The sequence below is a fragment of the Thermobia domestica genome, chromosome 3, assembly GCF_964235325.1.
Source record: "Thermobia domestica chromosome 3, izTheDome1.hap1.1, whole genome shotgun sequence".
NCBI lineage: Eukaryota > Metazoa > Arthropoda > Insecta > Zygentoma > Lepismatidae > Thermobia > Thermobia domestica.
In genome coordinates this window covers 37,821,516-37,836,489 of record NC_137456.1, presented here as the reverse complement: position 1 = coordinate 37,836,489, position 14,974 = coordinate 37,821,516, and the positions used below count along the sequence as shown (strand labels likewise).

General features: G+C 37.1%; 1 protein-coding gene across 1 annotated transcript in view; it reads right to left on the bottom strand.

Annotated features, from left to right (window-relative positions):
* Ent3 (equilibrative nucleoside transporter 3) overlaps positions 1–14,974 on the bottom strand; it is a 47,571-nt gene that overhangs the window by 28,768 nt on the left and 3,829 nt on the right. The window contains exons 2-4 of the mRNA XM_081750650.1: positions 13,560–13,714; positions 10,743–10,871; positions 7,585–7,659 (exon numbers count right to left, since the gene is read on the bottom strand). Of these exons, the coding sequence (XP_081606776.1) occupies positions 7,585–7,659; positions 10,743–10,871; positions 13,560–13,714 (359 nt within the window). The remainder of the gene's footprint in view (positions 1–7,584; positions 7,660–10,742; positions 10,872–13,559; positions 13,715–14,974) is intronic.

The following is a 14,974-nucleotide window of genomic DNA, read 5'->3' as shown; positions in this document are numbered from 1 at the left end:
TCTTCACTACATATACTTCAGTCAACATGGATTTTGTTGCCAAGTCTGGGCTGTATGTGGGTACTAAATCTCTTCGAAGCTACAGTCTTTCAATGGAACATTTGTCACGCAATATGCGAGCTCAACAGTAAAAATTCAAAAAATTATTTTCAAGTCGTAGTACCACAGAAAAGTTGTGTATTAGGAGACTGAAAAGAAGTAACAAAAGAATTAAAATCGGTTTATATCTTCCGGTCACACATGTGCTCTAAAGTTTATATCTTCCGGTCACGCATGTGCCCTAAAGTTTATATCTTCCGGTCACGCATGTGCCCTAAAGTTTATATCTTCCGGTCACGCATGTGCTCTAAAGTTTCTATCTTCCGGTCACGCATGTGCTCTAAAGTTCATATCTTCCGGTCGCGAATGTGCTCTAAAGTTTATATCTTCCGGTCACGCATGTGCTCTAAAGTTTATATCTTCCGGTCGCGCATGTGCTCAAAAGTTTATATCTTCCGGTCACGCACGTGCTCTAAAGTTTATCAAAATTTGGGGGAAATTCACATTTCTACAATAATCTTTAATAGTTTTAAATTAGCCTCTTCAGGAATATAATAGCTCAAATTATGTATTAAAACCACAAAAAATAATGTTTAAATATTTTTAAATCCATCAACATCTTCCGATCGCGCATTGCCTTCAAAGTTAATGAAATTTTGAAAACAAATTTATACATGAAGGTAGATCACAGTTCAAGGAAAACAAGTACTAACAACTTACATGTATTTCGTTTTTTGCTTATGGAATGCAAGTTTAAATGTTTAGAAACAAATTATTATAGACCATTAGTAATATTTGTAAACAGATTTTATTGATAAAACTAGGTCTGTGTGAAAAGTCGTAAATCCAAGAAACTCATGTTGAACAATTGAACATCTCCGTTTACACTCATTCTTAGCTGAAGGTCCTGTGAAATCTGATTTATGCGTGGGTGGAGCGTCGTGGTCATTGACCTCAGCGAGTAACAACGAGTGCCTGCATTTCTTAGAATTGACAGCCATTGCGCGAGAGGAATGCCTCAACTGATTTGAACAATTCTTTTCTCTAAATCATTGTCGGTTTAAGTAAGATTTGACTAAAATTTTTACATTTGAATATTGACAGGTTAAGTAAGATTAAAAAAAATCGCAAAAATGTGAATTTTTCCAAATTTCGGCAAATGTTTGGAGCACATGCGCGATCGGAAGATATAAGTTGATTTTATTCCTTTCTTTACTTCTTTTCAATTTCCCCAACTCGCAGCTTTTCCGCTATATTAATAGCATTTGAAATAAAAATATGAATTTTTTTTAGACCACCCTACTCTAGATCCCAGATTTAGCACCACAGCCGTATGGCTTGGAGCATTGACATTCAGGATGCGAGCTCAATTCACATAATCTGATTCAAATGACTGCTTCCAACGAAATGACTCACTTAAGACAGTTGAAACTAATACATTATTTCCTCCGTAGATGGCACTGTATGCCATGAATGGTTTAATATCGATGACGCGGTCTTTCAGGGTCAGGCGGAAACTTCTGGAAATACCCTCGTACACATAGAACTTAAAAATAAAGGGTATCCCACAAAGAATGCAACTTTTGAAATGCCCGCCATTTCTGTTCTAGTAAAACGTTATACGATTTTCATCTACTGTCCTCAGGGGCGGATCCAGGACCGACTTCTGAGGGGGGCGGTGGGTTGTCATACTGCTACTTTTAAGGGCTCCAAACTTTGGGATGGGTTTTATTTATATATATAAAATAAGAAAATTTCCTCTTCTGGAGGGGCGATCGCCCCCCATGGATCCGCCCCTAACTGTGCTTGTGGTTAGTAATCACGGAGCGCAGAATAGCAGATTATCGTCATGTGTTTTCTATACGAGTTGGAATGGAGAGAGGTTCCCTGGCGGGTGATTTCTCGTAAAGGTGACGTAGATTGGCTACTCATATATATATATTGTGATTTGACAGCATGTGATTTCTTTCTGTGGAGGTATTTGAAATCTCGTGTGTACGCCAACCAACTACGATCACGTCCAGAGCTGAAGAGCGAGATTCAGAGTGTAATTTTAGTACTAGAGGTGCAAGTATGCCAAAAAGTTCCGAGAAATCACCGGGCCAGAAAACCTCTCTCCATTCTTACCCATACAGAAAAGAGGTGACAATCATGCACTATTGGGCGCTCCGACCATAAAGACAATAGACAAAAATCGTGTAATGTTCAGTGCTGCCATCTTACAAGAACAGAAATGACGGGAATTCAAAAGTTATGTTCTTTATGGGTCACCGTTATGTTTTGTCCTGACCTATAAATATGATGATGAAAGAAAGAATTGTAATTTTCTTTAAATTTCTCAACAAACAACCTTTAGACAATAAATGGGTCAATAATATAAAAGTAAGATTAATAGTTTTTTATTGAAGGAAAAACATCCTGTACGCAATAATATTTACAATGCTAACTAAACTAATCTAGATCAACCAGTGTGCGAAGTTTGCTCAAGATTAGATTAGTTTCATCAATAGCGTACGATATACTACGATTGTGACTTTCTTTTTTTTAAAAAAAATAAAGAAAAATCAAAATGAAGGACAAAAACACGGATATGAAATAGCATATTAAAATACTCTCATTAAACTCTTCATTGTGACACTTGCAAGACGACAGTATATAATATTGTAAAATTACCGAGAGCAATTACATACGGGAATCGGTTTTCTCCCACAACCAGTTTTATTATAAAACTTTCTGTTATAAAACAGTATAATATAGTTTCACTAAGGTAAATAAAAATTCTTTAAGTAATCAGTGTAAGTAGGTGTCCCAAGGCCCGGGTAGCCAAGAGAAGACTTCTCATAAAGCTCCAAGCAAGCTGACAAGTAAGGGACCATATGGTTGTCGCGCAAATCAGATGCAGACATACGCCATCTGATTGAGCATGAAAAGATATGGAGAACATATAAATTTAAGGTGCTAAGGGCCATAGGGAGCGGAGTGAGGGAAGAGGAAACATTGAATGTCGGCAAAATTGGAGAAAGTCAGAAATGACGGGAAAAGTTAATTTCGTGCAAACAAGGAAAGAAAGTCAACCAAAAGAAAGAAACTAAACATAAAAAGGGCATCAAGGACTAAGAAAGATCATAATCAGGGTTGCCATCCGGACTGCAATGTTGCCAGCGCTGCATAACATTGATATGGAAGATATAGCACAGTATAGCAATTCATGCACAAGGAAACATATTAGTAACACAAAAGACAATTGAAAAGACTCTGTACACGTGCGTAAAAAGATTTAACGTAGTTGTGAGTGAATATTATACCCGCTTGAATACAAATGGAGGAAAATAGAGAACAGTACGCACCATTTGTAGTTTAATTGCAGTTGACGTGAATATCTCGAAGGAATGCATGGTCAACACACAAACATTTCTCGCAGTGAGCACAACGGATGAAAGCAAGCTGGTAACACGAGTCTCTGCAGCATTCCTCTGTGAGTTCTTTTTCAAAGCAATATACGAAAGGTGTTTCAAACTGTCCAGGATGTTCATTGGAATAGCCACATTTGTAAAACGCAAAGCGTATCATCTTTTGGAATCGCCCAGAGGAAAACTGGTAATGAACAAATGACTGAAGGCGGAGAAAGTTCTCACGTTGCCATACATTAATACTGGAGAACACTAACGTATCTGTGATGAACTTCACCATGTTTTTGAATGGACGAAAGAAGAACGCATCAGCAGATTGTATAAGGCCTGTACATTTCGAAGGAATCAGCTTTTTGTAGAACTGAACACCGTCAGGAACTGTCATTTTGTAAAGAGTGTCATCCTTGTTTGGAGTCTAGGAGTCAACCAAAAGCAAAACACGATCCTTACCCTGAAGATCGGGCCACAAAACTTCTTCCACGGACCTTCAGGTCAAAACCTGTCTTCGGGTAGAACACTGATCATCATCATCATCATGGAACGATGCTCCAAAACACTTTCGTTTCTGTGTTATCATGTGTACCCCCTTCACTTTCATATTTGTCCTCCTTCATGTACATTATTCACTCACGACTATCGTTAAACCTTTTTACGCACGTGTACAGAGTCTTTTCAAATGTCTTTTGTGTTACTAATATTTTTCCTTGTGCATGAATCGCTATACTGTGCTATACCTTCCATATCAATGTTATTCAGCGCTGGCAACACTGCGGTCCATATGGCAACCCTGATTATGATCTTTCTTCGTCCTTGATGCCCTTGTTATGTTTAGTTTCTTTCTTTTGGTTGACTTTCTTTCCCTGTTTGCAAGAAATTAACTTTTCCCATCATTCCTGACTTTCTTCAATTTTGCCGACATTCAATATTTCCTCTTTCCTCGCTCCGCTCCCTATGGCCCTTAGCACCTTAAATTTCTGTGTTCTCCATATCTTTTCATGCTCAATCAAATGGCGTATGTCTGCATCTGGTTTGCGCGACAACCATATGGTCCCTTACTTGTGAGTGAGATGGGCTAGGAATCTCAGTACTCCACAGCAAGCAAAGAGAGGTTGAAGTCCCGCAAAGCTACACAGCAATCTAGATGGGAAGGGACCACAAAGCTCCATAGCAAGCTGGATGGTATACCGTTTGGAATCTCTCAGAACTCCATAGCAAAAAAAGAGAGAGGTTAACTTCCTAACAGAGGTCCACAACAAGATAAGTGACCAGAACACCTTAGAGCTCCAGGCAAGCTAGAAGGCTTGGGTTAGGTAAGCATCTCTCAGAAGTTCTTTGATATTGTTATTTTGTTGTGTATAGACTTCTCAAAAGTTTTAGTGGTTGACAGTCTCTTCAAGACTGCTTATTCTCGTGCTATTGGCCCTGATGTGATTTATGACATTCCGATGCGGTAGATTGTTACTAACTGTTCTTATTATGTGATATTTATGTTTTGGCGGTATATAAATACCTTATTGTTGTTTTGCTATCGTTCTCTGTCGGTGTCTTACATACACCGTTAGTACGCCCATAAATTAGTTAAGCGCTCATGCCTGTTTGAATTAATAACTGTTGATACTACAAAAGCTTACTTGGAAGCAGTGGCGGCCGGTGGATTGTGGTTTCGGGTGTTGCAGTACGAACGATAAGAGAAGATATAAAGTTGATCATTGACTAATCAGCATAACTTTAGATGCAAATGCTATGTGACATGTTAAATTAAATAAAATTGTGTTCTAAAAATGCAGGACATTTAATCCGATTAATCACCTTAATTAATTAGTGAGTTTATTATCCTCTCTTTGATTGGAGTAAATCTGTCTAATACATGCTGGTTGAGCTCTAGTATTCTTATTGTCAGGTCTTTTTCGATGGAAAGCATAACCAATGGTGATAGCCTTTCTTGGGACATTCAATTCCTTGAAAGTATCAACTCTTTCTCATGTGGAAAAAAAACTTTTCGTCTTTTGCTGATGCCATAGGTACAGTTAATATAATTTCAGAAGCTTTGTAGATTCACTAAATATTTTTTCTAGATTATTGCGAATGATTCATTCTAGCAAACTCAGTCCCTAACAGTGATCCGAATTCCTCGATAGTATCTGGTGCAAGTAACACTACTCCCATAAGATATCCTGTAAATTTAAACTGGATTTTTTTTTTCGAACACTCTCCTGAATTTCCCTTTGCTTGTTTTGTCTAAGCCTTAATTGCAATTTTTCCCTCAGTTGAAAGCTGGTCAGTTTTTTTAAACTTATTTACAGAAGTCATGTTATACAATTCATTCAGAATTTGTAAGTTATTTACAGAATTAAAGCACACACAATAAAATTAAACCTAATAATTAAAAACCAAACCAGCTGATACAAAAGAGGTACTGGTATATGAATTCCGAATGTCACATATTCATACATCAACACACACACACACACACACACACACACACGCACATGCGTAAAAGAAAAAAACTAGATTCCAAATCATCCGTCTTGGTTGTTACGCAATGCACGATGAACACAATACACTTCCACATGAGGCGAAACAACGCTTACTAATGTGATATGTTCTGGAAAGAAAACCTCGAAACTCGCCTGATGAAGGATACAGCATGCCAAAAATCAAAGAACATCAAAACAAACAGCACTGCCAGTTCTACACCCAGAAATGTTAACTGGGAGGGGTCCAAAGTATTTGAGGGAGGTCCAATACGTCTACATAATATGGAACCTGTCTTATACTGCACCCGAAAAGACGATAAGTAATTCGTACTTACTGTCACCTATATTTTTAGAAAAAACGATAGAACGATTATTTTTATAAGAAGAGTACATGATGAGGCGTAAAATAAAATATTTAGCCTACATCAATCGTTTCTCTGTTAAACAAGTATAGTTCGTTAAGAAAGTCTACAAATGTTAGTCAAGTTTCGAAATTTTTGGGAGGTCCGGACCCAGTGAACCCCCACGTGGCTACGCCAACGAGCATTGCTAACTAGTCCCAAATTCAATGTGGCGTTCCCCATCATACAGTTTTATGTGGAAATTACCAAGAGTATAAAATATACTTATTTTATAAAAGAAATATGTTTATACTAAAATACTATCCACAGAGGGGGGGGATAGCGATTCTACATACTGACTTATTAATATTTGATTCACAAATTACTGTAGAAGAAGCCTTCATTATCAATATAAGCTAAGAATTAACTTATAAATGCGGGTCTACTTTCATTTATTTTCTCCTCTACTAGATATTTTCTTTCTTATTTTGTAATTCTGCAATCACTTTTTTTTTTTAATTGTCATTATATTGATTTGCTTCAGTATGGTCCCGTAATTTAAAAATATGAATGCATAAAAACAAATTCAATTTGTTAATTGCTAGTGGAAGAAAATTCAGAAATCTTATTTAGCACAAAAAACCTTATCGTTCACTGGAAACCGTGCTGTGTTGCAGAAGCACTGCAACGACCAGTCCCTTTAACTTCTGAGATAGGGGGAAGGAGACTTAAAATTTGCTCCAATTGCCGCGCTGAAGGAATCTGGCCGTTGTATGCTCGCTGCAACACAATATAAATTAGAGACTCTATGACGGATTATTTTTCGCTTTTTAAAACGGATTAACGGAACGGACAGTTACAGAAGTAAAAAAAAAAAAAAAGTTATTTAAAGTGTATATATACGAGTATTAAAAAGTATTTTTTCTGTTCTTTACTACTATTGATGATAATAATTTTTTTTTTCTTGAAATACTTTGGTCGTTGCGCAACGCTGCAACACTAACATTAGCCGCTACTGCTTGGAAGAGTGAGCAAACTATTCATTATTCTCTGAATGCAAGTGATAGAAGCAGTGTTCTCACAACTTCAAAACACTGAAAATCCTACCAGTTGGCCACGAAGGTCTATTTCCCCTTGAGACCATTCGTGGGCGCGACAAATTGTTCTTTAGATATGTGTTGTATACATAGCAAAATACGCTGTTAACTAACAGATTTTTATTTGTCTTTTCCTAACGTGACACATTTACTCTTTATGTTCATACTACTTGTAAATTTTTCATTTAAAAAAAAATATGAAGTTCAGTGTAGTACTTACTTTCGCCTGTCATCACAGCTTGAGTATATCGACTTGGTAACATGCTTGTATATCCATAAAAGCTGGATTGCTGAACTGAAAGAAAAATAAATGTTGTTTATTGTAATAACTTTGTCCATTTCTATATACCAACATTTGTTCGTAACATGAGCGCCGATCCTGGGGAAGACGAGGGGGTCCGGGCCCCCCTAAAGCTCATGTGGGCCCCTTTATTGTATTTAAGAATATACAATATTTGGCATAATTTGAAAGCAATTTGTCTTAAAATCCTCATATATGCCTTCTGCATCTGATTGGGCCCCCCAAATTTACAGAGAAATCAACGCCCTTGGTTCGTAACACAACTGGTTCCTGAAAATATCCTTACAATTGATTTATTTTTGAAAGTTAATATTTAACCCTGGGAGTCCCAAACGGGTCCATTGGACCCATACTACTTTTCGTTTATTAATTACAGAGAAAATGTTCGTGAGTGGTCGCTAATATTCCGTGACTTTTTCTTTATGATCCTCCTCTCCCATGTTATGTGAGAAATACTTTGTTCCTTTAAGTCAGGTGGTACATATAAAAATCATAGCATTGTGTACCAGGTGGGTCCAGTGGACCCATTGTATATTTTAAATAAGAATCCTGGTTCAACTTTGGTTTTGATTTACATTGTGCACCACAGATGGCAGAATTAACGTCAGCGTGTTCTTTATTCTTTGTTATCAGTATTACGTTTTAAAATGTTTTACTTATAAAGGAGTTTAATGCAGTTTTAGTAAGTTTTCCTAACTAATTATTCCTTTTTTACGTAATGTCTACTGGTTTATAGTGTTCTCCCTGAAACCTCTTCTCAGGGGCATATTATAAATTTCTACCTATAATATATTCTAAACTAGCCAGGGAATGTTTCACTTTAGTCATTGGATTTAGTGTGTGAGGATAATGGCAAGTGGTGGACTTTCCGAAAACGACATATGCCAATGTCTGTTGGCAGAAGAGGATTTTTTTGGTGATTCGACAGATGATGGAGAAGTGGAATGTGAATTATTAGAGTTATCTGCAAGTGAGAGTGACTTTTCTGATGTTAGTAACAGCGACGTGCAAGATGAAGCAAACATTGGAATTTAGTACCATTCACTACCAGTCGCGGGTGTGCTGGTGCTGCCAATGTAACTAGAAAGGACCGTGGTCTTACACAGTATGCTAAAAGGGAAGTTGATGATGAGAAATCTGCTTTTTGTCAATTTTTTCGTAGGAACATTCTGGAAACAATTTGCAAGTGGACTAACAACAAAGGTAGGATAAAATTTCCAAAGGGATCATAATTTTCAGTTTTTGGAAGCAAATATTTGCTACTTGTAATCTAATGTTGTTATTACGTGCATTTAAAAGGTCGACTATTTCATTATGCCTAAAAATTAGAACTTCTGTTTGAACTCATATAAAGAAATAGTAATACTGCTAAGTTACCATATTTCTAGTATACGGTACAACTACGATAACTACGAAGTGTATTTTATTATTTCTTCATAAATACAGTGCAAAAATGACATTGTTTAGTATTTCGTTATTCATTTTCTCCCAAAAATTTATTTATATGGCTAGAAGGTCTCAATATATTACTGTGGGTCCATTGGACCCGACTGGTACACAAAGGTATAAAAATATGTCTGGAGTTCCAGGGTTAAAATGGTTGAATAGGGTCGCTTTTTATATTCAGACAATTATTTTGACCAATTTTGATGATTCTACAAAATAATAATAACAATAATAAAATAAAAATTTGTCTTGTGCTCTAGAACTCTTACTACGATCATCACAACACACGAAATTACTATTATTATTATTATTATTATTATTATTATTATTATTATTATTATTATTATTATTATTATTATTGCCACCACTAATTCTATTTGTACAAAGTTGGAATACGTAATTAACACGCATTAAAATCCATAGAAAGAACCTTTAAATTTTGTTCTGAGCTAGATTATAAATTTTGAAAGTAAAAAATTTCAATAACGGAGACATGCTGACAGTTTTTTAAGATAATTGTTATTCCCAGAAAAGTAATTGAAAATAAATTTTATATCAAATTAGAGGTCATATATATATAACTTATTTTAATTATGTTTGTTTTCAATTACAAAACTGTAGGAAAACTTTATTATTTGACCAGCGGAGTCTTCACTTCTCTTTCTAGATGGGTGATACTTCGTTGTATCTTTTGGGTGCTAAAGATGATGTAACTAGAACTCGATTCAGAACCCATTTAAGAGTGATTTTGGGACTGTCGAACGATTTCAAGTAACGAATTTAATGGAATGAAGTAATTTTCTTCGTTTTCCGTAGAGAAAGCTGCTTAGCTCGGTCTTGAGCTTTTAAATGATCAGTCGGGAGGGTACGGTGGCTCAGTAGTGAAACGCTTACCTCTAGTACATCCCTGGTTCGTTCCCTGGCTAAATAAGTTTGTGGTGGACAACACCGTGTCAGTAGGTTTTCTCGGGGTACTCCCATTTCATCACACCTTCTCATTCCACAAATTCTTCCATCATCATTCATTTGTTTTAATCATCGTCTCCCTTAGCTTAAAACGTATAATTGTGGGACGTTAAAGTGAAAGATTTCATTTCATTTTTCAAATGCACAATTTAAGGACAACTTTCGGAAAATCATTTTTCGGGAGTTTTTTTTCCTTAAAAGATTTCCTTAAAATGATGCGAGATACTTTTTTATTTTTATACTTCATTCTTTCCTACAGAAAATAAGTTACTTAAATAGTACCAGGGAAACCTCGAGTGTTTCAAAGTATTTCCTATTGGCTCGATAATTATTATTAAATATTATCATTGTCTTTTTCTTCAATCTTTAAATATTCCTGCTGTTTTAGAGGTTATTGCTCTTGTCACCAAAAGCAGAAAAGTTATTACAATATACATTACACATCATTTTACAACTTGCCATAATTTAACTATAATTTGATATATTCACTTTCTGGATTTGTTACTTAAGTTTCGCCATCTTGATTATTTAAAGATTTATTTATTTATTTTTTAAAAATTTTTATCTTGCAAGAGTATGATACTTTGCTTGAACAACATAAAAAAATATGTGAAATCAATACTGTTGCTGGAATGATCTTATTTTATTCAACATGATTTATTTACCTGTGCAGCCTAAAGCGACAACGGCAACAGCGACCAGATTAATTGTGTAAGAGGTTGATGGTTCAAATACCTCCCACCAAATCTGACAAGTTGCGACGAAAGTGAGGGTGAAGAACGATACCAAGTAGCCTAGAAATAAAGAATAATAATACTTCGTTACTGTATGCTTTTGGAGGACGTAAGATCAACTTCAAAATAGTCAAAGAACTTACTTACTACTCTATCATAGTATTAGGTTCATTCAATAGTTCATGCTGTTTGAAACCAATGGAGACATTTCTTATTTGAGGGTTGAAGTCATCAATGGATCGCCGATATATTACTCCGCATTGCTCACAATCTATTCCCAACATTTAGGGAGTTGTTTAATGCCTTTATGGAAAACACATGGTGGCTTGGGTGCATAGACGTCATCAACAAAATTTTGCAGCTGGTCATCGTTTTCGACGGAGTGCATTGGACAGAGACCCGAAGAGATGATAATCTGTAGGAGCCCATCTAGGAAATACGCTGGATGAGGAAGAACTTTCCAGTCAAGCTGCTGAATGGCAAGGGTTGTCATGTATGCCACATGTGTCTAGCATTGTCAACGTAGCAGATATTTGACCTTTTTTCTTGAAGTGCTGCATTAACATATTGTAGTTTATCACAATATACAACAGCAGTGATGGTACGATTACGGGATAGGAGTTCACGGTGGATAAGCCCTATCATGTCGCACTGGACACACAACATTGTCTTCTTGTGATGCAAATCCTGTTTGGGATGTGGTGTTATCTTTCTGTTTGAGCTGACCCATTCCTTCATCTGCTTAAAGTTAACGTACAGCGACCATTTCTCATCTTCTGTAGCAATACTGGAGAGAAAGGGCTGATGTTCGTGACAGGATTCACGGTGGTGGATCAGCAAAGAACTACATATGGCACACTGGTTCTTCTTGTCTGACCTGAGTGAATGAGGCACCCACGATCGCAGTTTTTGAACCATTCCCACAGGCTGAAGATAACGCATAAAAGTTGCCTCTGCATGACCCATCTCCATGGTCAATTCCAGGGTACTTTGACGTGGATGATGGTAGATGAAGTCGTTCAAATAGTCCTCATTAAAGTGGGAAGGGCGACCATAATGTGCGACATCGCTCTGGTCAAAGTTCTCGCTTCGGAAGTTGTTAAACCATTTCCGGATAGCCCTTTCAGCAATAGCGTTTTCTCCGTGCACTGCACAAATTTGTCTGGATGACTCTGTGGCACTAGAACCTTTACAGGTACTTGTACAGGACAACATGCTTGAGATGACCCTTCTTTCCAACGTGACACTACATGCTTCAAACTCTGAAAACAAAAATTGATTAGCCTCAAGAAAACCACAGATAATGCTACACATTACTGATAACATATCTACAATTTTGTATATTCCACAGCACTGCCATCATCATTGACGTCTGAAAAAAATCCTAAAAATGAACGAAAATGAATCAATCTAATATTCAATAATCTGTAAGAGCTAAATATGTTATAACATTTAAAATTTGCACAAATATTATAACTGTGAATCTAAGAGATTTCCCGGGGGAAATTTCAGCTCGGATATTTAAAATTCACTCCTAATTGTTTTATTCCATAGATTTAATTTTTGTACCACTTCAAAGGCAATATCTACTGTCTGATTGTACATACCGAAAACAAATTTGCTATTGATATATAGATAAGAATATATCATTATATTCCCTTCATATCTTCTCTTTGTGTAGGGAAAAAAGATACCACACTACATACTACTGAGCTTCCGGTACAGACGGAACAGTCCTTGCAATTGTGAGGACCATTATGGTAAACCGCGTTAGGTCCCCTTTGACAAATTCTAGAGAAAAAATACGAAAATTGTTTAGAGACAACAAATAATATTTTTAGACAATTATGTGCATAAATACGTTATAAAAGTATGTATTAAATGTCACTTTCGCTTACCGTTGGAACTTAAGTAGCCAGAGAAAAGTGATATATTGTGTTGGGCTTAACGGATTTTAGCATAACAACTTAAAACGAGTTTAAATTCCTTTTTTAAAAAATACTTCTCCAATCTTGTTTCGTTTGTATATTTTTAGACAAATAAATTGGATTTATAAAAGTACTTTAATTTTAAATATCACGAATTTTATTAGCAAAAACGTACAATGCATTAAAATCTAAAAATTTTCCTCAAGATACTCGTTGAAAGAATGTTTATGAACTGTCTTGAAGCAGCCTCATTAAAAGTAACTGACTGATAATACTCCGATGATTGGCTGAAGGCCCAGGTAGCTCCAAAATGCTTGTTAAGAAAAAACGGAGTTGAGCAGTGGCCATAGAATGACGTTTAGTTGTGCCAGTCATAGGAGGCAGTCAATTGAATCATGCATCTGAGCTCTTATACTGCATGACAATGCTCCAATTCACACTGCTACTGTTGCCGAAGCTGCAGTGCTAAATCTGGGTTATAAAGTGGATGTTGAATCTCCTCGAATCCACAATCTTACACTGTGGCGATGTGAAATGGAGCATTATCATGCAGTTTGCGAACTCAATGCACAGTGACTGTTTTAAATGACTGCCTCCAACGGACTGACGCAGATAAACAGTTGAAACTGATACATAGATGGCACTGCATGCCATGAACCAATGGCGCGATATTTAAGTGCCAAGCTTGCAACCTTTGGAAATAGCTTCGTATAATTGTAGTGTTACCATCCCTTGAGTTCTCAAACGCCACACTAACAGGATTTTTAAACGTTCGTGCGAAAAAGTCGGGAATCAACACTTATTTTTGGATATTACTTACCAAATGTAATCCTTGTATTTAAGGAAAGTGTCTCTACAAGGATGTTATTGGCGAGTACAGCGAAGAACGCCATTACAATGTACACCAACGACATGTCGAATACAATCGTTGATCCAGGATATCTCGTTTGGAAATAATCCACAGCGATAATGAAGCTAGAAATAAAATAAACAAAAACGTCAGTTTTTTTTCTTTTATTAAAATGCAAAAGAAAATCACCTTTGCTAAAATATTTATTTTCATTTTTGCAGAAATGTTTAAAGATTTTCCTCTTATTCTTTCGAAAATACAAGAAATACACAGATTAGCCATAACATTATGAGCACCTACCTACTATCGATATAAACCAGTCCAGACGATAGCAGCGTCACTTGACGAGGAATACCTGCTACTCAGACACACGTACGGTGCATGTAGTATCAGTGAGCGTGCTTCCCATGTGTAGAATGGGAAGGTGCGCGATCTATCTGAGTTTGACCGAGGACAGATTGTAATGGCCCGGAGGCTCGGCACGAGCATTTCGGAAACTCGACGACTTGTCGGGTATTCGAGGAGTGCTGTTGTGAGTATCTTCAACAAGTGACGAAACCAAGGTGAAAAGACGTCCAAACGTCGAAGGGTTGGGTGGCCCCCCTTATTACAGATGTCGGACGTCGTAGGCTGGGCAGACTGGTAAAACAGGATAGGCAGCTAATTGTGGCGGAACTAACATCAGACTTTAATGCTGGGCACAGTACAAGTGTGTCTGAACACACAGTATACCGAACACTCCTAACTATGGGTTTCCGCAGCCGATGACCCATCCATGTGCAATGTTAACACGACGACATCGGCAACTACGACTGAAATGGGCACGTGACCATCGCCACTGGAGCTTGGCGCAGTTGGTAGAGAGTTGCATGGTTCGATGGATCCAGATACATTCTTCATCATGTCGATGGGAGGGTGCGACATGTCACAAGGCGAAGAGTGGTTCAAGGAACACAGTAGCGAGTTCCAATTGATATGCTGGCCCTCAACTCGCCGGATCTGAACCCAATCGAACACCTCTGGAATATGATTGAACGTGCCGTCAGCACGCATCGCCTCCCTCCCCGAAATTTACGGGAATTAGGTGACTTGTGTGTGCAGATATGGTGCCAACTCCCTCCAATGACCTACCAAGACCTCATTGCTTCCATACGAAGACGCGTTATCACTGTTATCCGTGCCAAAGGTGGACATACGGACTATTAAGTAGGTGGTCATAATTTCTGACTGATCAGTGTATATCTGTTTCTCTACTACTACTATCACTACTGCTATTCAGGGGTGTCCATAGGCGAGATGTAGGGTGGAGGTTATATCCATGAGATTATTTGTGGAAACATTTCTCACTCAAAATAATACATTCGAACTAGAGATTGCAAATTTTC